The 24,271-nt window shown below is 42.4% G+C and overlaps 2 protein-coding genes across 2 annotated transcripts in view; both read right to left on the bottom strand.

Annotated features, from left to right (window-relative positions):
* LOC133475771 (dematin-like) overlaps positions 1-24,271 on the bottom strand; it is a 111,604-nt gene that overhangs the window by 73,368 nt on the left and 13,965 nt on the right. The window lies entirely within an intron of this gene.
* spinb (spindlin b) lies at positions 337-19,406 on the bottom strand. The gene is made up of 6 exons (XM_061769258.1): positions 19,287-19,406; positions 18,263-18,517; positions 18,139-18,187; positions 17,821-18,071; positions 10,479-10,712; positions 337-3,402 (listed from the first exon to the last, which is right to left on the bottom strand). The coding sequence occupies exons 2-6, from the start codon at positions 18,312-18,314 to the stop codon at positions 3,203-3,205; spliced, it is 786 nt and encodes a 261-aa protein (XP_061625242.1). The 5' UTR covers positions 18,315-18,517; positions 19,287-19,406; the 3' UTR covers positions 337-3,202.

Raw genomic sequence — 24,271 nt, forward strand, 5'->3', positions numbered from 1 at the left:
TTGAGCCTATCCCAATTTGCTTTATTTTGTAATCCACTTCCTGTTGAGGATTATTCTCCATTTGTTACATTTTATAATCCACTTCTGTTTGTTATATCTGAGCACCCATTTGATTATTCATCCAATTATCTTTTTCTATTTGTTTGTTGTTTCAGTTATCTTTTTTGGTTCACTTCCTTTAAAAAAATACTATCATTCATCAGAGTGCTGAAAGTAAAAAACAATTCCATTAACGTTCACCTTTTTACCCATTTTATTTTGTTGTCAGACGCTTCATATTTGTTTGTATGTCCGACCACCAGGAGGCACAAGTGAGGAAAAGAGACTTGTAAGAAGTGGAAAAAAAAAAGAATTGTTTATTAGTTTTCTTCTCAGTTGGCTCGAAGGTGATGTTGGCACGTTCTTTAAGGGACAGTACGTCCAAAACTTAAACACAACAACTTTAGGTCCCCAACATTCAAAGGAAAAAGGCACAAAAAGAACAAAAGACACAAACATGCAACAACTTATACAACAATGTACACAAAACGTGATACATGCACCCACGATACGCATGTTGAAGCGGCCTCTTAACTTGTTTCCGTAGTAATGCAAATGAGTTAACATTCCCAGCAACTGAACATCTACTCCAGTTGAGAGAATTTGCTCGTTCCTCACGTGTTCCTCGCACATTCTAGATGGTCCAAAAGGATTGTTAAAGCATGACAGTGAACTTAATACATTTTCGAGAACACAAGTGTAATACTCAAGTCCCGGGTGCCAGATCTGGCCCGCTGCATCATTTTAAGTGGTCCACCAAGGCAAATCATGTGCATTGACAATGTTTTTTGCTGGATTACCAAAATTTTAAATTGTCTGGAGCATTTTTTCTAATCAGTCCCCCAAATTGTTTGTTCCAACTATTATTCTATTTTAAAACAGAATAATAGTTAAATATTATTTTCTGGAGTTTGATTTCAAAACTAGTTATCCATTAACTTGTGTAAACCTATGAAATATGATCATTCATTTATATGGGCTCAGTGATAACAGCCCTCCAAGGGAAACACCTAGGATGGGGCCGGCAACAAAAATTAGTTTGAGACCCCTGTTCCAGAATGACATGAAGCACACCAATCATTCTTCATCTTGTTTGGACCGGCTGCTGAGATGTTCTAGAATGTCCAACAGGACTGGATTGTTATACCACAAGGGGGAGAGGAAAAAAACAAAACAACAACAACAACAACAAAAACTTTCTAAAGCGAGATGAGGTCCAAGAACATCACGCTGAAGTGCATGTTCTAGAAGCCCAATCATCAGATCAACACCAGACCACATCTCGTTTTTTAGACAGAGCTGAGAACATTGCTCTAGAATGTCCAGCAGGAAAAGAACTGGATTGTTTAACTATAACAAGCTGCAAAAGGAACGATTAACATCTTAGAACGTGAACCACATTCTAAAAGACCAATTACCAGATCAACGCCAAACCACGTTGTTCTCCAGATACCAGAGAATGTTGTTCTTGATTAGCATGTCCAACAGAAAAACATTCTAGAATGACATCAAAGAACATGGTGAGAACATCAAGCATAAGTAGACGTTCCAGACGGCCAGTCTTCAGATCAGCGCAAAACAACATTTGTCAGACAGAGCTTGGAACATTGTTCTAGAATGTCCAACTGTTAAAAGCACAACAAAAGGCAAAAAGAACGTTCTATAATGACATCCACCAACATCAAGCTATAGCACATTCACTAAGACCAATCATCAGATTAACGCCATATAACACGTTTATCTTGTTCTTCTGAGCTTGGACCGTTCTAGGATTTTCCAATATCAAAAGAGATCACACACATTCTAGAAGACCAATCACCAGATCAATACCAGACGTCTTGTTCTCCATCTTGTTCTTCAGTTAGAGCTCCAAATGTTGTTCTAGAATGTCTAACCAATAGATGATTGTTAAAGCATAACAAAAGTAAAACACCCTAGAATGATATTTAGGAACATCAAGCTGAAGCACACGTAGGAGACCAATCATCAGATCAGCACCAGAGCGGCCAGACCATGGCTTGTTTTTCAGTCAGAGCTCACAACGTTGTTCTAGAATGTACAACAGTTATGATTGTTAAAGCACAACAAAAAGCAAAACGAACATTCTAGAAGGCAGGTCAGAAACAAAGCTGAAGCACATGTTCTAGAAGACCAGCGGAACACCAGACCATTTCTTGTTTTCCAGTCTGAGCTCAAAATGTTCTAGAATGTCTAACCGTTATTGTTAAAACACAACAAAATGCTAAACAAAGGTTCTAGAAAGACAAAGATCATCCCACTGAAGCACACGAACAATCATCAGTTCAAGGCCAGACGATGCCTTTTTTTTTTTTTCCCTTTCCCCCCATCTGAGCTGGTAACGTTCTGCAATGCTACAAGGTGAGAGAGTTGAGTGCAGTGTGTTGATGACCATTTCAAGGACAGAGAGACGTTTGTTTTGTCGGCCGTCTGATTAGCTTGCTAACAAATTCTTGTGGCTTGTCTTCAACTTGAGCGCTACCTCGATGGGCTAACAATGCTAATGATGCTAGCAGTTGAGAGAGAAATCATTAAACATTGTGATGTCATCAGTGGTCTACTGTTAGCTTTCACTGGATGAGTCACCATGAATTTTGACTACAACTTGAGTGCAAGCTGCTCAAGCTAACAATGTTAGCGGTCCAGAGAGATCATTAAATGTGATGTCAATGGCATCCAATTTGCCAGCCAACAAGGTACCATGAATTTGAACATTTTGAGTGCTAGCTAACAATGCTAACGAAGCTAGCGATCCAGATAGATCATTAACTGTTGTAATGTCATCAATGGTATCCGGTTAGCTTGGTAACAATGACCTCATGAATTTGGACTACAACTTAAGTGCTAGCTGTGTAAGCTAACGGTGCTACCAAAGTTAGCAGTCCAGAAGCATCAATAAATGTGTTGTCATCAGTGGCATCCAGTTAGCTTGTTATGAATTTTGACTCCGACTTGAATCATAGCCACATGAGCTAATGATGGTAATGGTCCAGAGAGGTGCAGTCAAGCTCTGTTCAAGTTCTGCTGACAACTTCCTGCTCGTCATCCAAAGGGGCGGGGCTTACAGTGGCTGGCGCGTTCTGAAAAGAACAACAAGCGTGTCCATGTGTCTTAAGGGGGCGTTGGCGGTCATTGGGGCGAAGGTTTAGGTGGTCTTGACCAGATCGTAGACGTAGATGTGAAAGTCGTCGTCGAACTTTATGAAGTAGACGGAGGGCTTGGCTTCCACCTGATGGATGACCATCCCCGAGCGCTTGCCTCCATCCTCTTTGGCGTACTCCACCTGCTTTCCCACCAGACTGTCCACGACCTCGCCCGGCTCGCGTTCCGACGACGCGCTCTCGCCTGCGGAAAAAGGAATAACAGATATTTTTATTTTAAGAAGAATTCTCACTTTTTAATTTAGGTTTGATTAACCAATTATTTAAATAAATGTTAAATGTACATGTAAATTATTGTATTTATAATTGATTCATAATTAGTGACTCATTTATTAAAATAAATAACTATACATGTAAATTTATTTATAATTTGCTTATAATTAATGACCAAATTATGTATTCCTGTACTATTAATTGATTGTGTAAGATACTTTTTAATGAAATAATTATTTCATTTTTTAAAAATTATGAATAACTGAATTATAATCAATCAACTTGTTTGATAAATGCAAAAAAAAAAAAAAAGTTTGACGTTTACACGTTAATTTACATACCACATTATATTACAAATTTTTTTGACATTGTTTATAATCAATTTCATCGTAATTTAATTCATTCACTGCCAATGACGGCTATTTAAACCTGAAATCCACAACTATTTTTTTGTTTTAAAAAAAAAAAGAAAATTTCACCCATGCCACTAGAAGAGGGGAGGACAATGCTGATTAAGCCTGTCAGCTCCTCTACCATCTTGCTGTATTTTTCAATATTTGATTCTTTTTCAAATTTAGTGTCTACCGTATACATTCCCACGCTGGCCCAGTTAGTGGTGCACCGCATATGAGGTAGCCGAAATGTCGGCACGGAAATGAGGCATTTTACCAAGCAATATGGGCAGTAAAAAGCTCACTAAAAATATTCTGAGTTTCTGTAGCATAAAAGAATCATACAATAATGACTGTGTAAACAAATATAATAATTAAAAATTGCAGCAAAAAAACCAAACAAAAACAAAACAATATCCCCTTTCAAGGAGCGCGTTGGCTGCCAACAGCTGTGTAAGCAGTCATGTGTGCTGAGCAGCAATCCTCTCGTCCCTGTTTTTATAGATCCTTATCTAATTTCTTTTTACGTGTGTGGAAATTAACTTGCTACTGACCCAGCGATGTGGTTGGAATGTTTATCCACTTGATTATAAAATGATAATCATAAAGCTGCTGCCTTTCTCTCTGCCTCCTTATCTGCCTACGGACATCGATCGCCGGTGACATCCAGCTGAGGTCCGGAGATGTGACATGAAAAGCATGATCGACATGGGGAAAAGACCAGAGGAAGAAGCTTGGGACAACTGGGGAAAAACATCCTGCACAGAATGCAGTCAAGTTAAGTGACAGCCTCACAATCCCTCCCGCACATTGAGCGATTGCATATCGTACGTTTGATGCTGCACATACATTATTGTACTAGATCACATTTATTAAACCATAAAAAGACAGATTAATACTACATGAACAGGAGGAGAGTGTGATACAGTATTTTAAGAGTTATTTGAAAAGCTGTAAAGAGGCACATACGTATAGCCCAGTGTACATGTTGGCCATAAGCTTCGCTAGCTAGCTTCACAAGCTTTTATCCACAGATACATAATAAATGTAGTTAAGTATTGTTGTAAAACAATAAGATGTATACTTCATAATGTATATTATTTGAATGGTTTGGGCGGGAACCCAGAAATGTGTATGTGACTCTACATGAACAAAAAGGTACTGTAACACCGCAGTTGTTAGAGAACACAGGTACGCTGGATCTTTTCATTCATTTTATTTACCTTGCGAGTTTCAACAGCTTTATTTACACAGTGTATATTCACCAGCGAGGGGTGGGGAGACAGTCGCCACTGCCTACGTCATCGAAGCCACCTAGCCTTTGTTGTAATGCTGAATTCCAGCAGTGGGGGGCAGTCAAAAATTTTACATTTACGTAAACAAATATATCTTATATATATTTATATTTATCTTAATAATACTTGTATTTATAAGTCAATTAACCAATTCTTTAGTTAAAAAAAATGGGAAATTATTTTATAAAACGTGATTGGCTGGCGACCAGTTGAGGGTGTACCCCGCCTCTCGCTCAAAGATAGCTGGGATAGGCTCCAGCACGCCTGCAACCCTTGTTGTTTATCAGTTTATTTTTGAAAGGGGACAATGCAATTTCATAAAACACATGAAGTACATATGGTGAAAAAAGCCAGAATTAGCCAGAAGGCTAGTTTTCATCTGTAGTCCCCTGGCCATGATGTAAAAAAGCAGTAAAATACATCTACAAGACAATATAAGTGCCTTGGTTTTTTATCCATCACTTTAATTACTTGTTTGTACAAAACTTCCAATGTTTTTTTTGCATTCTGACCAGCCTGGGACCAACTGGTTATGCAATAGTTAAAGTGACTAAGAATCATTGAATGCAAGTAAATTTTTGCAGCTTCAGTTGACATTTCATTCCGAATTGCACGAAAATTTGCGAGGTTTAATTTGATATTTTTACACAATTTGTCAATATGGGCTTTAAAGGAAAGCTGTGAATCTATTATTAACCCAAGATATTTGCATTGGCTGACAATTTGCATTTTTTTCTCCATCAACAAGTATGTCGGGGTCAGGTGATACTCTATTTGTTTTAGTGAAATACATGCCTACAGTTTTAGAAACGTTCAGCTGTAGACAGCACTCCTGCAACCAAGTTGTGACACAGGACATTGTATTAGTGAGTTTAGCAGCAACAGTATCTTTGGAGCGACCATGAACAAAGAAAACTGTGTCGTCTGCATACATTACGCACTCTGCTTCAGAGCAAACAGTGGGCAAATCGTTGATATAAAGACTAAATAAAAGGGGGCCTAATATTGATCCCTGAGGGACTCCAGAGGTTAGCCTAAGAGACTCTGATCTGCAGTTGCTAACTGATACAGATTGTGTTCGGTCATGCAGATATGATTCAATCCAGCTCACAGCTTTAAATTTTGAGAGCTTGGTAAGAAGAACAGAGTGATTTACTGTATCGAAAGCTTTCCTGAGGTCCAAGAACACCGCCCCTACAACTCCACCCTTGTCGAGAGAAGATTTTATTTTCTCAATGAAGAGGCATGTAGCCATTTCAGTGGAATGCTTGGATCTGACACCAAACTGCATGGCGTGGAGAGAGGGGGAGCTGCTGATTAAACAATGGACAATCTGCTCTGACACCCATTTTTCTGCAACTTTGGAAATGGCCGGAAGAATGCTTATAGGTCGGTAGTTATTCAGAGAAGTTGAGTCACCGGATTTAAAGACAGGGGTAACAATAGCAGATTTCCAGGCCTTTGGAAAGTGACCAGCTGAAATTGAAAGATTAATGATTGAGGCAATAGGAGTAGCAAGAGTTGAACCTAGATCTTTGAGCATGCACGTGTCCATTCCAAAAACATCCTTTGCCTTAGATGGTTTGAGTGAATGAATTAAATCGATAACTTTGGTCTCAGTAATATTTGTAATAGTAAAGAACTGCGTTGCAGGATAAACTGTACGGATGATGGATGGATAATCATATTTAAATAATTAAATGTTAAAAGCACATGTAAAAGTTTATTTATAGTTTAGCTACTTAATAATTAACTCATTGTGTGAATTCTGAAATGTATTGGTTTTTTTTTTTAATTTATTCCGCCGTTTTTTTGTCTATTAACTACTTGCACATTTGTATCCGATTCACACCATTCCAACGTCAACCTATTACAAAAATTCACACGGTGTATTCTTCCTCATTGAAATATTACCCACAATTCCATATTTTTCACCCAAAAATTTCCCATTCATTCCCATTGAGACAGTCAACAAAACAGTTCGACGATTCCCATCCCACATTCAAAACATTCAGCTCATTCGGATCTTGAAAACACATTCCTACATTCTCCACATTTCCCCACATTCCGCCATATTCTACATTATTCCCTCCTGCTTCAACATTTGTTGAGCGTTTCAAACCCTATTTTTGCAAATATTCTCTCAGTTTGAATTTAATGCCTGCAACAAGTTCCTAAAAAGCTGGGACAAGACTGGGAAAGTTGAATCCTCAAAACGCACCTGTTTGGAACATTCCACAGGTGAACAGGTTACCGTATTTTCACGACCATAGGGTGCACCGTATTAAAAGGCGCAGTCTCAGTTACGGGGTCTATTTTTGTATTTAACACATACATAAGGTGCACCGTATTATTGGACGCAGGCATGGTAAAACATACGCTAGCTTAAAACATACGCTAAAACAATGTCTTTAAAAAGGCACCGGGAGCAAAACTGAGTTCCGTTGTACTTTATTGAAGTATTTAATGTACTCAAGTTATTTTTTTCATCAATCATCATCCACAAATCAATCAAAGTCCTCATCTTCTGTATCCAAAATGAACAGCTGGGCAAGTTCTCCATCAAACACGGCAGGTTCTCTCTCGTCATTGTCAGAGTCAGTCTCATTGCCGTGCGACTCCTCAGAAATGATGCCGGCTTTTACGAAAGCTCGAACAACAGTGCAAGCAGCCACGTTAGCCCGAGCATCCACAATCCATTCACAAATTGTGGCGTAACTCGCCCGGCGCTGCCTCCTAGTCTTAGTAAAGCTGTGTTCGCCATCTGTCATCCATGGCTCCCACGCCGCTGGCAACTTCACTTTGAACGCCCTGTTTACACGGATGTCCAACGGTTCGTCAAGCCTCCCGGAATGATGGCAAGTTCCGAGTTATTGCACTCAGTCGAATGGTGACTGTAGAGACACTTCTCCCGGCTGTTCTTTGCCCATTAATCCATTGCCCGAGTTGGTTCCAACTCGGGCCACCTTGCCTTATTTCCGCGTTTTGTTTTTCTTTTTTTCCCCGCGGAAACTCAGCTTTGTCTTCTTGACTTGGCGTCGCTCGTTTTCCTGCTTTCTCCACTTCCTAACCATGGATTTGTTGATCTTGAATTCTCTCACAGCTGCGGCTGCTCGATTCCCATGTTCCTACGCATAACTAATAGCTTGCAGTTTAAACTGTGCTTCGTAAGCGTGTCTGTTCATAGGTGCCATTTTCGGGGGTCCTTCGCCAAACCGATGCGCACACCGGAACGATATACCTACTGGGGGCGTCTTTAGCCTCCTCTCTCACACGCACCCTTACCCCTTTACGTCTGCTGCTGTCCTCAGTAACGTCCGCCTTCCTCTATATAAGCAGCGTGTCGGCAGGAAATGCTCCCAGTCAGTCAAGCGGAGCGCTCATTAAAGTCACACAACAGCATTTACAGATTTTGGAACTCGGTGCACACATAAGGTGCGTTGCATTGTAAGGCGCCCCGTCCATTTGGGAGAATATTTCAGACTTTTAATTGCGCCTTATGGTCGTGAAAATACAGTAATTGGAAACAGATGAGTGTCATCTTTGGGTATAAAATGAGCATCCCCGAAAGGCTCAGTTGTTCACAAGCAAGGATGGGGCGAGGCTCACACTTTATGAACAACTGCGAGACTGATTGAGGAGTATCTGCAACATTTGCACAACCAACATTGTCCCAGATTATCGCACAACTCATCACTTTAAACCGCATACACTCCTTGAAGTCTCGGCGCCTTTTGCACAATGGTCATTGCACCGGACTATTGCAATATTAGTCATTCGAACTGCTCTAAGTGCTAGAGGACTCTGCATCTTTTTGCACAATTGTTTTTCGCCAATGTCTTTGTCTCCAAAGTGTTTTGTAAATTGACTGTCTGTTGTACTAGAGCGGCTCCAACTACCGGAGACAAATTCCTTGTGTGTTTTGGACATACTTGGCAAATAAAGATGATTCTGATTCTGAGAGCAAATAGTCCAACAGTTTAAGAACATTTTGCAAAGTACAATTGCAAGGAATTTAGGGATTTCATCATCTACAGTCCTAATATTCTCAAAAGATTCAGAGAACCTGGAGAAATCTCTGCATGTAAGCAGCAAGACCGAAAACCAACATTGAATGGCCATGACCTTCAATCCCTCAGGCGGCACTGCATTAAAAACTGGCATCAATGTGTCAAGGATATTACTACGTGGGCTCAGGAACACTTCAGAAAACAGTGTCAGTTAACACAGTTCGTCACAACATCTACAAATGCAAGTCAAAACTCTACCATGCGAAGCAAATGCCATAGAACACCACCACCCAGAAACGCAGCTGGCTTCTCTGGGCCTGATCTCAACTGAGTTGAACTGACGCAAAGTGGAAAAGTGTGCTGTAGAATCCACATTTCAAGTTGTTTTTGGAATTCATGGCCATCGGGCCAAAGAGGAAAGGGCCATCTGGATTGGTGTCAGCGCAAAGTTCAAAAGCAACCATCTGTGATGCTATGGAGGTGTGTTAGTGCCCATGGCATCTGTGTGAAAGGTACACACAGATTCTGAAGCAACGTATGCTGCCATCCAAGCAACATATTTTTCAGGGACATCCATGCTCATTTCAGAAAGACAAAGCAAAGCCACACTGTGCACGTGTTACAACAGTGTGGCTTTGTAGTAAAAGAGTGTGCATACTCGACTGGCCTGCCAGCAGTCCAGACCCGTCTCCAATTAAAAATTTGTAGTGCATTATAAAGTGCAAAATAGGACAATGGAGACCCCAGACTGTTAAGCAACAAGCATGAATAGGAAACAATTCCACTAACAACGCTTCAACAGTTAGTGTCCTCAGTTCCCAACTGCTTCTTGAGTGTTGTTAAAAGGTAATGTGATGTACCATAGTGGTAATCCTGCTCATCTCAGCTTTTTGTTTTTTTATTCAACTGAAAAAAGGTTCAAAAGGATTTGCAAATGAATGTATTCTGTTTTTATTCAGGTTTTACACAACATCCCAACTTCATTGGAATTTGTATAATAATTCTCATTTTTAATTTAGAATTGAACTAAATCAAATAAATAAATGTTAATCTATTTTATACATACATTTTCTTATAATTAAGTTTAGTTAATCTTTTTTCATGTTACGGTTAAAATGTTATAACTACATAAAATGTTGATAAGGTATAGAAATAATTTAAAAATAAATGAAATGTTTTAACTTACCAAGTTATGGGAAAAAAGGTAACAATGCAGCAAATATCACAGGACTCTTATAAAGTAAATGCTCAGTGGGCAGAATTTAAAAACGAAGCGGGCTGTTCGTGGCCCACAGGCCAAACATTTGCGCACCCTAACGGTGGCAATTGTTGCGTTCAGGTGCCACTTACTGGCGTCGGGCATAATGCGCAGATCTCCCTCCTTGTAGTCATCCAGTAGTTGGTACATGTAGAGCACTGGGTCCTTCTCGTACGTGATGAAAAACCAGGATGTCATGATGGGTGCGCGGGCCAGCACCATCCCCCGCCACTCCTCCTTGGGGCCATCCTCAGTCTCGAACATGTGCTCCACCGCCTTGCCGATCATGGCGTCCGCTAGCAGCGCATCCGTCACACGGGCCGGAGCTGGAATCAAACACGAAAACAATGGAAGTCAAATCACGGTTGTGAGTTCACGCTCTCTATTAACACAGGCAGGCTTTGTGGTTAATTTGGAGTCTGTGTATTAATTGTGGAACATTCTGTGGTACTTGCCCCTTTTCCATTGTATCGGTTCTACCCCCCCAACCAGCCTCACGTGGTCGCTTCTCCATTACACTTTTTCAAGGCCAAGCGGTGACAATGGCACCTCTTTTCAGAACCTTTTTCTTAACGTCGCCGCAGATAAGCTTTTATTCTCACCAACACCCTCTCTCTTTAGCAAGCTGTTCCGTCCCCCACTTTTGATTGGTGCCCGTTGTAATGGAAAAGCAACGGAGGCCAGGCCAAGCGAGGCCGGGGCAGAGAGGGGCCAGGCCGTTCTGGAACTTGTAATGCAAAAGCGGCATTTGTGGTTAGTTCACAGTCAGTATTGAGAGTAGGACACTTAATGGATATCTCACTGTCTGACGTAAAGAAACTTAGTGGTGAGTTTCCCATCTAAATAAATGCTGTTTGACATACGATTGTGTGCTCACTGTCTGTACTAATAGTGGGACCTTTCATTGTTAGTTCAGTATCTCTATTAAAAGTGGGACAATTTGTGTTTAGTTTACTGCCTGTAAAAACAGTGGGACACTTCATGGTTAGTTCACTGCCAATCCTGGGTTACTTAGTGATGAGTTTGCTGTCCTTATTACCAGTGGGACACTTTGTGATTAGTTTATTGTCTAAATTAAGAGTCGGACACTTCCATCTTATTTTATTGTCCGTCTTAAAAGTGAGACTATGGGGTTTATGCTACAGATGAGGCAGGACTTCTGGCAAAAAAAAAAATATTCTGTTTATTGAACATTTCTTAATGTTTTTTGTAAACACCATCTGGCAGTCAATCCTACGGCATCCCCCTGAAGCAAAACGAAACGGTTGATGTTTTAGCGAACAAAAAACACTACTGTCGATTATTGATGTGTGCCTTTGTGTCTCTCTCCCTTTTTATTTTTATTTTTAATGATTTATTTATTTATTTTTAAATGTGCCTTTGTGTGAAGCTTCTATAGCATTAGCCCATGCGAACGGCAGCCACACAGAGCATGGCACCGCTGAGCGAAGCATCGGCCGGGCAAATTGATAAGCGAAGAGAACTTTTCGGATCTTGTAAACATTATGGCCATTAAAACTATTGTGACACACTGCCTATTCTATTTTGGAGCTTGTGGATGATCAAAGGCTGACTTGGAGCCAATCGGTCACAAAAGAGTCAAGCCACGCTATGAAGTCACACAAGTACGATATAACTCCTTTCAACTCTGCATCTCCGTGCTTTTCCGGGCGTACGTACCGTCCCAGGTTTTAAACGCAATCTTACGCAGGATGGGCACATAGAATTGTTATGCCATAAGGGCGGCTTAAATAAAACAATGACTCTTATGCGGTTGCTGACTTCCCTCAAATGATCAGTTTTCGATTTATTTTATGTTGGTCGGTATTAGATTTGTTAACAAAGCAAAAAAAAAAACTCATTTAAATATGGAATACAAGTTGAGAATGTTTAGTGTGCAAAAGCATGGTGACAATAAGCCGGCCGGCTGACGGGCCAGCTCGCTGTCTCTAATCAAGTTGCTGGCCTCACAGACAAAACACAGCTCACTACTAGAAATCACCACGAAAAGAGGGAAAAAAAGACAATGTTGTTTTGATGTAGTTTGCTTAAAGACGTATATAAAATGTCAGTAATTATGTCGTCCCTTGTAGTTTTGACCAAACAACGAGTGGGCTGTAGTGAGCTAACATTATTACACATTTGACAATCGGTCCAAGTATTGACGCGGATGCCTTAACAATCAGACTCAACTCTCTCGGCGAAGTTTTCGGTGTACCTTGAGTGAATTGCAAATAATCCAGTCATTTGGCATAGAGATCAACGGACCGGAAGAGGCGGGGGCGGATCAGTCCTTAAAACCGAAAGTGCGTGGCGGTACGCCCCATTTGTTGTTAGTTTATACTTTGGAAAAACGTTGGAACACTTCATAGTTAACACAATAATAATAGTGAGCCACTTGGTGATGGGTTTGCTACCCTTGTTAACTGTGGGACACTTGGTGGTTAGTTCATTGTGAAAATGGTGGGACACCATGCTTAGTTAATTGTCTATTTATATTGGGAAACTTAGTGATGCGTTTACTGTTATCAACTGCGGGGCACTTTGTGGCTAGTACAGTGTCCTTTTAACTATCTAAAGCAGTGAATCTTAACCTGGGTCAACCACAGGGATTCACTGGTCAAGACTGTGTGTGTGTGTGTGTGTATGTACGCGTGTATACTGTTCCCCCCAAAAGTATTGGAATGGCAATTCCTTTGTTTTTATGAGACGAAAGTTCAGAATTCCAGCTTTTATTTCATGATATTTACATCCGGATGTGTTAAACAACTCAGGACAGAGCACCTTTTGTTTGAAGCCACCCACTTTTCAAGTGAGCAAAAGTATTGGAACATGTAACTGATGGGTTTTTCTAGTTGCTCTGGTGTTTCCTTTTAGATTGATTGTTTAAACGTAGTGCTTCTTTTTGGCTTTCACCTGTGAAAACTGAATTTGCTGTTTAGCAAACATGGAGGCCAGAGAGACGTCTACGGGAGAAAAGCAAACCATTTTGAAGCTGAGAGAAGAGGGAAAATCGATCAGAGCTATTGCACAAACATTAGGCATAGCCAATACGACAATTTGGAATGTGATGAAAAATAAAGAAACTACTGGTATACTGAGCAACAGACATCGAACAGGTCGGCCGAGGGCAGCTGCTGACAGAAACATTGTGAGAGCTGTGAAGAAATACCCAAAGACAACAGTCAGTGACATCACAGCCAACCTCCACAGGGCAGGGGTGAAGGTATCATAATCCACTGTTCGAAGAAGACTTTGAGAGAAGAAATATACAGGCCATACCACAAGATGCTAACCACTCATCAGCAAAACGAATTGAAAGGCCAGATTGGCTTTAGTAAAGTACAGGGATGAGCCACAAATGTTTTAGAACCAGATTTTATGGACTGATGAGACCAAGATTAACCTCTACCAAAGTGATGGAAAGGCCAACGTATGGAGAAAGCAACGATCAACTTATGATCCAAAACACACAAGCTCATCAGTGAAGCATGGTGGAGGGAATATCATGGCTTGGGCTTCTGGAATGGGCTCACTAGTCTTTATTGATGATGTAACTCATGATGGTAGCAGCGGAATGAATTCTGAAGTCTACAAAACCATTTCGTCTGGCAATTTACAGGAAAATGCATCCAAACTAATCGGGAGAAGCGTCATCATGCAACAAGACAATGACCCAAAACACACTGCCAACACAACAAAGGTCTTCATCAGGGGGAAAAAGTGGAAGGTCTTAGACTGGCCAAGTCAATCACCGGACCTTAACCCAATAGAGCGTACATTTTACCTCCTGAAGCAGAGACTGAAGGGAGAAACCCGCACAAACAAGAAAAAGTTGCAGTAAAGGCCAGGAAAAGCAATAGGTTGCAGGCTTGATGCAGTTATTGCAAGTAAGGGTTATGCACGCAAATATGTTATTCACTTTAAGTTAATTTAATTATGTCTGTTCCAATGCTTTTGCTCACTTGAAAAGTAGGTGGCTTCAAACAAAAGGCACACACTCCTGAGTTGTTCAACATCTAGGTGTAAATACCATGAAATCACCTCTTTCATCCTCGCAGGTTTCTACATTCCTCCCCAGGCTGACACGGACTCAGCACTGCTAACACTCGCTGAACAACTAAACAAACTTGAAAAAAAAGCACCCAGATTCACCCCTCATTATTTATGGGGACTTTAACAAAACTAAACTGAACTCCCTAAAGACAAGCAGCACATTGACTGTCCTACCAGGGAAAACAATATTCTAGACCACTGCTATACCACGCATATAAATAACGTGCTATCCCCAGTGCAGCTCTGGGGCTCGTCTGACCACTGCTTAATTCACTTAATCCCAAGATACAGGCACAAACTTAAAATGTGCGAAAACAGTGAAGAAGTGGACCAATGAAGCAAAGATGGAACATCAATACTGTTTAGACTGCACAGACTGGAGTGTCTTTGAAACTTCAACTGGCAGCTTGCATGATTATACGGAGAGCATCACACCCTCTATCCGTTTCTGTGAAGGAGTGTGTACCAACAGACATTTTGCACGTTCAATAACAACAAGCCATGGTTCGCTGCCAAACTTACTTAAGCAACTTCGCCAGGCTAAAGAGGACGCCTGTTGAAGTGGGAACAGAGCCCTGTACAATCACGCTACAAATCAGCTGACAAAAGAAATTAACATCACCAAGAGAAATTATGCAGAAAAGATGGAAAAACAGTTTATTGCCAACAACTCAGTCAGTCTGGCGAGGATTAAAATCGCAAAGCAACGACAAGCGACCACTTCCCCCAAAACAGTTCTCTGGAATTGTGTGAAGTACCATTCTGTTTGAAACGCTCCACCATCATCACAGGTCCCATGCTGGACCCCCTGCAGTTTGCCTACCGAGCAAACAGGTTTGTGTATGACACAGTCAACGTGGAACTGCACTTCATCTTATAAACCCTCAACGGCACGGGGACCTACACAAGGATCCTGTTCGTAGACTTCAGCTCAGTTCAACATCATCATCCCCGAACTCCTCTACGCCAAGCTTCTCCACCTTAGTGTCTTGCCTGCCATCTGCCAGTGGATTTACAGCCTCCTGACAGGCAGGACACAGCAGGTGAGGCTGGGAGACACCCCAAGGATGTGTCCTCGCTCCGCTGCTCTCTTCTCTCTCCCTCTCTCAACACGAACGACTGCACCTCAACACACCCGGCTGTCAAACTCCTGAAGTTTGTAGATGACACCACAATCATCAGCCTGTGACGAGTCTGCGAATCGACAGAAAGTGGAGCCGCTGGAGGTTTGGTGAAGCAGACACAACCTGGAGCACAACACGCTCAAGAGTGTAGAGATGATCGTGGACTTCAGGAAGCATACTTCACCACAGCTGCTCTCATGCTGTCCAACTGACCTGTGTCAACCGTCGAAACCTTCAAGTTCCTGGGAATTACAATATCTCAGGACCTGAGGTGGGAGATCAACATCAACTCCATCCTCAAAAAGGCCCAGCAGAGGATGTGCCTCCTGCGGCTTCTGAGGAAGCACAGCCTGCCACAGGAGCTGTGGAGGCCATTCTACACAACAGTCATCGAATCAGTCCTGTGTTCATCAATCACAGTTGGGTTTGGTGCTGCCACCAAAAAAGGACAAACTCCGACTACAACGGACAATCAGGACTGCCGGAAAAAAAAAAATCGCCGGTACCCCCCCTACACACCCGTGAGGACTTGCATGCTGCCAGAACTAAGACAAGAGCATGCAAAATCCTCTTGGACCCTCCACATCCTGGTCACCACGTCTTCCAGCTCATTCCCTCAGGTAGGCGCTGTCGATCAATGCAAGCTAAAACCAGCAGACATTCCAGCAGGTTCTTTCCTCTTGTAATTAAATATCTAGAGGCTAAGTGATGTGTATTTTTATGTTTTTATGTCTCATAATTATTTATTGTCAAGATGGCTGTCTGTTGTCGTGCTCCAGCTACCGGAGACAAATTCATTGGCTGCTTTTGACATACTTAGCAAATAAAGAGGACTGATTATGATTCCGAAAATGACACGAGTGTCACTTTCCAAGGTGATGCCGCCAATTCCTGAGCAAATACAGCAAAATTCACATTGATTCGCAGTAAATGTTCATTCAATTTGGAAGCGAAATTCATATTCATGTTTATTGATTTTGTTATTCTATGACTGATTTTGTGTGATGAATGATTCATTTTGTACAATGATGCAACATATCTATGATTTGAATTTGATTTTTTTGTATTATTATTTTAATTTTCCAATCACGGAGGGTTTGCTGAATGCACATATGAAACTTGTGGGGTTCAGCACCTCCAACAAGGTTAAGAACCACTGAAATGATCTTTGTGGTGTGCTCACGGTCTGTATTAAGAGTGGGACACTATTTGTTACTTTACGGTCTGTACTAAGATTCAGAAATGTGGTTAATTCACAGTCCTTATAAACAGGGAGACTTTGTGGTGAGTTCACCGTCCATAGTCACTGAGCGACATTTTGTGATTAGTTCGCTGTCTGTAATAAGAGTGGGACACTTTGTTGTTAATGAAAATAAAACTGTTCCTTACTTTGCATTTCTATTTTACTTATTAATTACATTATTAATATCTTTTATGTGCATGTCCTGTGTGCTGGTGTAACACCTGAATTCACCCCTGAGGGAATCATTAAAGGAATATTGGTATCTTATTTTATCTTAATTCACTGTCTATACAAACTGAGAAACTTCGCAGCTAGATCATTGTCATCATTACCAGTTGGACCCTTTGTGGTTAGTCCACTGCCTGCATTAACAGTGTGACACTTACACAAATGGGGTTAGTACACTGTATTAAAAAGTGGGACGCTTGGTGGTGTGTTCGCTGTGTGTATTAACTGTGGAACACTTCAGGCAGTTCGCCGTCTGTACAAACAGTTGGATAATTGGTGAGGAGTTTGTGGTCATTATTAACTTTGTGGTTAGTTTCTATTAAGTATGGGACACGTGGCAGTGAGTTCACTATCTGCATTTAAAGTGGGAGATTTTGGTGGCTAGTTCGCTAGGTGTATTAATAGTGGGACAATTGGTGGTTAGTTCACTGCCCTTATAGATTTCGGGACACTTTGCAGTTAGTACACGGTCCTTACTAACAGTGAGAAACTTTGTGGTGAGTTGACTGTCTTTATCAGGTGTAGTACACTTTGTAGTTAGTTTACTGTTTGTAATGAGAGTGATATGCTTAGCGGTTAGTTCGCTGTTCGTTTAAAAAGTGGTGGTGAGTTCAGTGTCCGTATACAGGGACACTTGGTAGTTACTTCACTGTCCTTATTAACTACATGCTTGAAAACAAATTGAAATGTATTATTAAGAATAGGACACTGCGGTTAGTTCAGTGGTCGCTTCAAGAATGGTACACACAAGTGTTTGGTCAGGTGTGATCGGCGCTTCCTCACCCACTAGGTCGGGCAGCACCTGGAGTCCGAGGACCCGCTGGTCGCTGTGCAGTTCCAGGCCGTAGATGCAGTCGAAGCCGTCGTACTTGATCAGGTAGAGGGACGGGTTGACGGGGACCTGGTCCAGAACCGTCCCCTTCCATTGGGACGACTTACTACCTTCCTTCCACACGTGTTGGATCCTGCAGCCCACGATGTTCGTCTTGGCCGGGGACAAAGTTCTACTGGGCCCCACGCCGCTCTTCTGCTTCCTGCCAGAGAAGACATGTCAGAAATTTCAGAACCTCCTCTTCTTCTTGGTCTACACCTTGGTCATACTTGTGAGGATTCCTCCTCTTCATCATGTTGACCGTCACACCGGAATGTCCTGCAACACACAACGTCATCCCAGTTGGCTCGGTGGTGCGTTCGGTTACACTCGGGCAATGCGTCGGCCACTTACCACCGTCGACTCTGGGCCGCGGGGCCTCTGGGCTCTTAAAGGGGGTCTTCATTCATCCACCTGAGTCGGGGGGATGGAGATGGGGTGGGGGGGGGGGGGGGGGGGTGGCTTAGGGAGGGGGAGGAGGGAAGGAGGGGAGGGAACAAAAGGGGGGGGAGGAGCACCAGGAATTAGACTTGGCCGTGAAGCATTCACACTGGGGGGGCTGCAGGTTAACTCCTGGAGGGAAAAGACCAACTTCCAGCTTCTGTCCACCTGAGGACACCAAAAAAAAGGAACGTTTCAACTTCCTGTTTTTTTTTTTGTTTGTTTGTTTTTTTAAAAGGCAAAACGTTCTGCAGTTCCACATGTGAGCAAAACCAAAGCACGCTTAGATCAGTAGCAAATTCAGACCAAGACCGCAATACGCTGAGCTGTGAACACTTGGACCAAAGCACACTTAGACCTTAGCTGGGAACATTTTGACTGGAACAAAGGTACACTTGAACCCAAGCACACTTAAACCTGAACCAAAGCATGCTTAGACCAGGAACAAAGTACATTTGGGCCAGAAAAAAAAAGCAAACTCAAAGCAGAACCAAAATACACTTGGACCAGGACCTTTGACAGAGAAACCATTGCAATTATTTCTTAGTCCCAACTGCAACGTCATATCCCTGCGACACCCAACACATTTTAGCTTGGTAATGACGTCTCGACCTCCCCTCGAGTGTGGAATGCACTGAATGGCGCGCACACAAACAGTCTAAACATGTTGTTGTTTTTCTTCCCTTCAGCGCCCACGCGAATAGCAGCAAGCAAACCATGCTGACGCGTTGAGCCTGCACAAGTCTGAGGAATGCGGCGAGCTCGTGTGTCCCTGTGCGGTCCTATTTGACAAAAATGCGCATCCTCTGTGCGGAAGGCGAACAAAGGAGACGGAGGGCTCACAGCACGCAAACACGGCGAAGCCAAAGGAGTTCGTTTTGGGGTTGGCGCAAAGCGCAGAAAGCCGAGCAACCGCCCAATGCGTCCGCTTTCTTACCGACTTGGCGTGGCGATCGGCGTCGCAGCTCAATCGCAATCGACGTCCCCGTTCCGATTGATCTGCTTTTCCGACGCCAGGGTTCAGAGCCGCCACGTCAAGCTAGCCGCGCTAACGACGGAGGCACGGCGGAAGTGGGGACGCGCTGCTTTAAAAGTTAAAGCATCACCGTCAACAACGGCATTAGGAAGCGTAGCGGTGATTGGTAACGGTGGTCTCACACGCAGGATGTCCAGGTTTTCAATCAGACTCACTGATGATTAAATTATATTTTATTCGCTTTATTTTAAGTGTTTGCAATAACCCGTAATAGTACACTTTTAATTTGAAGATTTCACCGGAGGTCAGAGGCCAACAATAGTCGCGGGAAGCGTCGTCCCGCCTTTTCTCTTGTTGTTAAAAAGTGAGCCTTCAGTGGTGCGGTAGGTTGTGGTCTTCCTGCAAAATACTGAGCCGTTGCGTTGACCCGTTGCGCGCGCAGTAATAGTGGGCGGGGCTTCCTACGGCTGAGCGGATCACATGATCATGTGACAACTTTTTGACCTCGATCTTTAAAGAGCTGATCCGGAGTCTGAACTGGCGTGGTTTATTGCAGAATAGAGACTGCTGCAATACCACATAAAGGCTGATCTGGGAGCAGTTTTGTAGTTTCAGCCATTTCTGTTTATCCTTGAATAATAATAATCATAATAAGCGGCACGTGAGTGACTGGTAAGCACATCTGCCTCACAGTTCTGAGGACCCGGGTTCAAATCCGGCCTCGCCTGTGTGAAGTTTGCAGGTTCTCCCGTGCCAGCATGGGTTATCTCCGGGTACTCCGGTTTCTTCCCACATCCCAAAAACATGCATGGTAGGTTGATTGAAGACTCTTAATAGATCCCCGTTTTCTTAAACAATATGAAAAATACTGTACTTAGCATATGTGCTTGTTTTATAAAAGTTTTCAAATATTACATACAATGAAATATGAAAGAAATAGGCATGACTGCAATGTTTATTTAAGACTATTATGTTTTACAAAGCATATGGCACAAATCCTCTTTAATTCCTACTATGCTAGTTTTCTGTTTGCAGATATTGATAGTAGTGACCTATTGGGAGGTGCACACACCTCTCACCGCACTGTCTCAATTGTGACTGCACAAACAAGTTGCCACGTAGCTGTAGATGAGTCCAATCGTAATCAGCTGGCAAGTCTTACTACAGCTAATCAGTGGAATTTTGCTTATCTGGAGGGTAAGCAGTGGAGAAAAAAATTTGAAGTGCTAGAAAAAAATGACTGCAATTTTGGAATCAGCATGCCAATTTTAGTTTTAATCAGCATACAAATCTAACTCAACAGAATTTTTTTTTCAAAATTGTTCCCCAGTGTTGTTTATAGCGCAAATGTACCGCAATTTTGTGACTGTGACCAGCTAATGGTTGATAGATAGAATGAATATTTAAATGAGGCATGAGGGATCAGCGGATTAGGGATATGGAAACTCCTCACTTGCCTTGTAATTTAGAGCTGAGAGTGCTGAAGAGAAAAAGCAATCATTCATATATAACGAAATTATTAAAACGGTTTTGTTGAAAGGTTGGCACGGTGGACGACTGGTTAGCACATCCACCTCACAGGTCAGAGGTCCTGGGATCAAATCTGGCCTTCCTTTGTGGAACTCCCTTGTTTTCCCCCATACCTGTATGGGTTTTCTCCAGTTTCCTCCCACATCCTAAAACATGCAGGGTAGGTTAAGTGAACTCCCTAAATTGTCTGTGAGTATGAATGGTTGTTGTTTGTTGAAATGTGCCCTGCGACTGGCTATTGACAAGGCTTTCTTTACATTAACTTTTTTGCTCACCAGACACTGTGGCTAGTGGTTTCCCAGAGTTAGTAGCCTTTCAGCATTTTCATGAGCCACACTTTTGTTGTTGGATAATTATATTTAATATGATTATAGCTGTCGGCACGGTGGACAACTGGTTCGCACATTTGCCTCACAGTTCTGAGGACCGGGGTTCAAATCCCGGCCCCGCCTGTGTGGAGTTTGCATGTTCTCCCCGTGCCTGGGTGGGTTTTCTCCCACATCCCAAAAACATGCATGGTAGGTTGGTGAATGTGAGTCCGAATGGTTGTTTGTATGTGCCCTGCGATTAGCTGGCGACCGGTTCAGGGTGTATCCCACCTCTCGTCCGAAGATGGCTGGGATAGGCTCCAGCAGCCCGCGACCCTAGTGAGGAGAAGCGGTAAAGAAAATGGATGGATGGATGATTATAGCTAGATTAAATAACTAGATTTATACAACCCTTTTAAATGTAAATGTCCCCAGTGTACACTGTCGAGTGATGCCACAGTTGGGCCTGAAAAAATGTATAGTGGTATGGGTAAAATGAGTAATTGATAACACAGAATATGGTTAAATCGGATGCATGTTCAGAAGGTTATTATTACAATTGACTCCGAATATGGCGGCACGGTGATCAACTGGTTAGAGCGTTAGCCTCACAGTTCTGAGGACCCGGGTTCAATCCCCGGTCCCGCCTGTGTGGAGTTTGCATGTTCTCCCTGTGCCTGCGTGGGTTTTCTCCGGGCACTCCGGTTTCCTCCCACATCCCAAAAACATGCATTATATGGAGACTCTAAATTGCCCGTAGGTGTGAACGTGAGTGCGAATGGTTGTTTGTTTGTATGTGCCCTGCGATTGGCTGGCAACCAGTTCAGGGTGTACCCCGCCTCCTGCCCGATGACAGCTGGGATAGACTCCAGCATGCCCGCGACCCTAGTGAGGAGAAGCGGCTCAGAAAATGGATGGATGGATGGATGGATGGACTCCGAATATATTATTACAAATATCCATCAGGCGTCTAAAAGAGAAACTACCGTAAATTAAAACCAACCAGTCATGCATATTTACAGCCACAAGATGGAGCTATAGTGGAAGTCACTCAAATGACACCATACAGTGTTAACAGTTATTGGCTTGCTCAATGCTTATTTGCAAACTTATGTAACCAGTAACAGCTTATTTTATTATATACTTTTGGTTTACCTTGTATTGTAAAATGGGACTTACAATATTAAGTTAGACATTTTTGACAATAATGCATGTTGAAGTAATCCATTTTCTTTACCGCTTATCCTAACTAGCGTCGCGGGCTCCTGGAGGCTATGCCAGCTTTCTTCGGGTGGTTCACCCTGAACCGGTTGTTGAACTAACAATTTGGATAATTAGATAAAATATTGACATAATCACATTTTAGCATAAACTGGTTATTAGGGGAACTGCAATAGCGGAACTTATCTCCAAGGGTACAACTGGCGGACTTATACTGGAAACAAGATCAACAGATAAATTCTTAGCCTGTTTGGGGAAGTTCCATCTGATGACTAATTTGAAATAGGCAAAAGACCCAATAAATAATAAAAGAACTTGTGAAATGGGGGCGAGTTATCCTTAAATGACTCCAAATGTTCCCATAAGCCTTCCTGGCAGAAAACTGGTGACGTAAAACGGCCTCTGGCAAGGCACACCTCTATATAAGTTTCAAACTGACAAGTGTCGGGGCTGTTGCGCTTTTAAAGATTAGCTACTGAGGTCTAATCACTTTCTCTCTCTTCTATTTTTGTGTAAAACGCAGGGTGACTAGAGATGTAGCTTTAAAACAAATTAAATATCTTATTGAGAAAAGGTTCAACTAAAATAGACGAGTTTAGCTTTTACTATCAAGCTGGAGCCCTCGATCTCTCGTCTCTTTCCTTGCCTATTCTTAACTCATAACTTTAAGGTTTTAGAAACGTTCGATCTGATCAATCAAATATTTATTTTTCCATTTCCAATTTTATTTTAATTTTATTTACACTTTGTATTTTCACATTTTGGAATGTTTTCAGTCGATCTACGTTCCTACCCTCACCTATGGTCACGAGCTGTGGGTCGTGACCGAAAGAACAAGATCCCGGATACAAGCGGCCGAAATGAGTTTCCTCCGCGGGGTGTCCGGGTTCTCCCTTAGAGATAGGGTGAGAAGCTCGGTCATCCGGGAGGATCTCAGAGTAGAGCCGCTGCTCCTCCACATCGAGAGGAGCCAGATGAGGTGGCTGGGGCATCTGATTCGGATGCCTCCCGGACGCCTCCCTGGTGAGGTGTTCCGGGCACGTCCCACCGCAGGACGACCCAGGACACGCTGGAAAGACGTCTTTCGGCTGGCCTGGGAACACCTCGGGATCCCCCCGGAAGAGCTGGATGAAGTGGCTGGGGAGAGGGAAGTCTGGGCGTCCCTGCTAAAGCTACTGCCCCCGCCACCCGACCTCGGATAAGCGGTAGAAAATGGATGGATGCATGAAACTTTGAATGTAATCAAATGATGTTCTAGATGTGTTGCTTTCAGACCACATCTCAGAGGGCCGTCCGTCTTGGAACATTTGATCTCATTGAAAGTGAGTAGATGTTTCTCACTCAGTTCCTTTTTGTGAATTTTATTATTTTCATTTTTGTATCATTTGTTCCTTTTTGTAATTTTACAATTTTATTTTTATTGAAGCTTTGCCCTTGCCATTAAATTACCTTTTTTCCACACAAAGAAAAATGTCTCTTCGTTCAGTGTCGTCAATATTAGCAGATTTCATAACATATTATCAACGCAGCCATTAATTATTCTCTCTCCATTTTTGAAAGGTTATTTCGGCTAACATATTTCAAAGCTACAACAGGTCCTGGCTGTCGTATCTAATTAAACCTAGGTCGAATAACAAGTGCTCCAGACTATATGGGAGAAGGCAGCCTTAAAGAAGTGTGGTTAGAATTTATTCAATATCTCCTAGAGGTTACTCTATTAAGTAAAGCCTAACTTGAGCGGGGCCGACGCTTCATATTTGGCTGTGAGAACCGAGGCGATTCTCTCTCAACAGCGGCTTAAGCAAGCTCCCGTCACCAGTTACGGTTCACTGTGTAATACGCAGGACCAACGGGGAGCTTTAACCCTTTAAACGGAGAGCTGGTCAG

This window comes from Phyllopteryx taeniolatus, chromosome 3 (genome assembly GCF_024500385.1).
Source record: "Phyllopteryx taeniolatus isolate TA_2022b chromosome 3, UOR_Ptae_1.2, whole genome shotgun sequence".
NCBI lineage: Eukaryota > Metazoa > Chordata > Actinopteri > Syngnathiformes > Syngnathidae > Phyllopteryx > Phyllopteryx taeniolatus.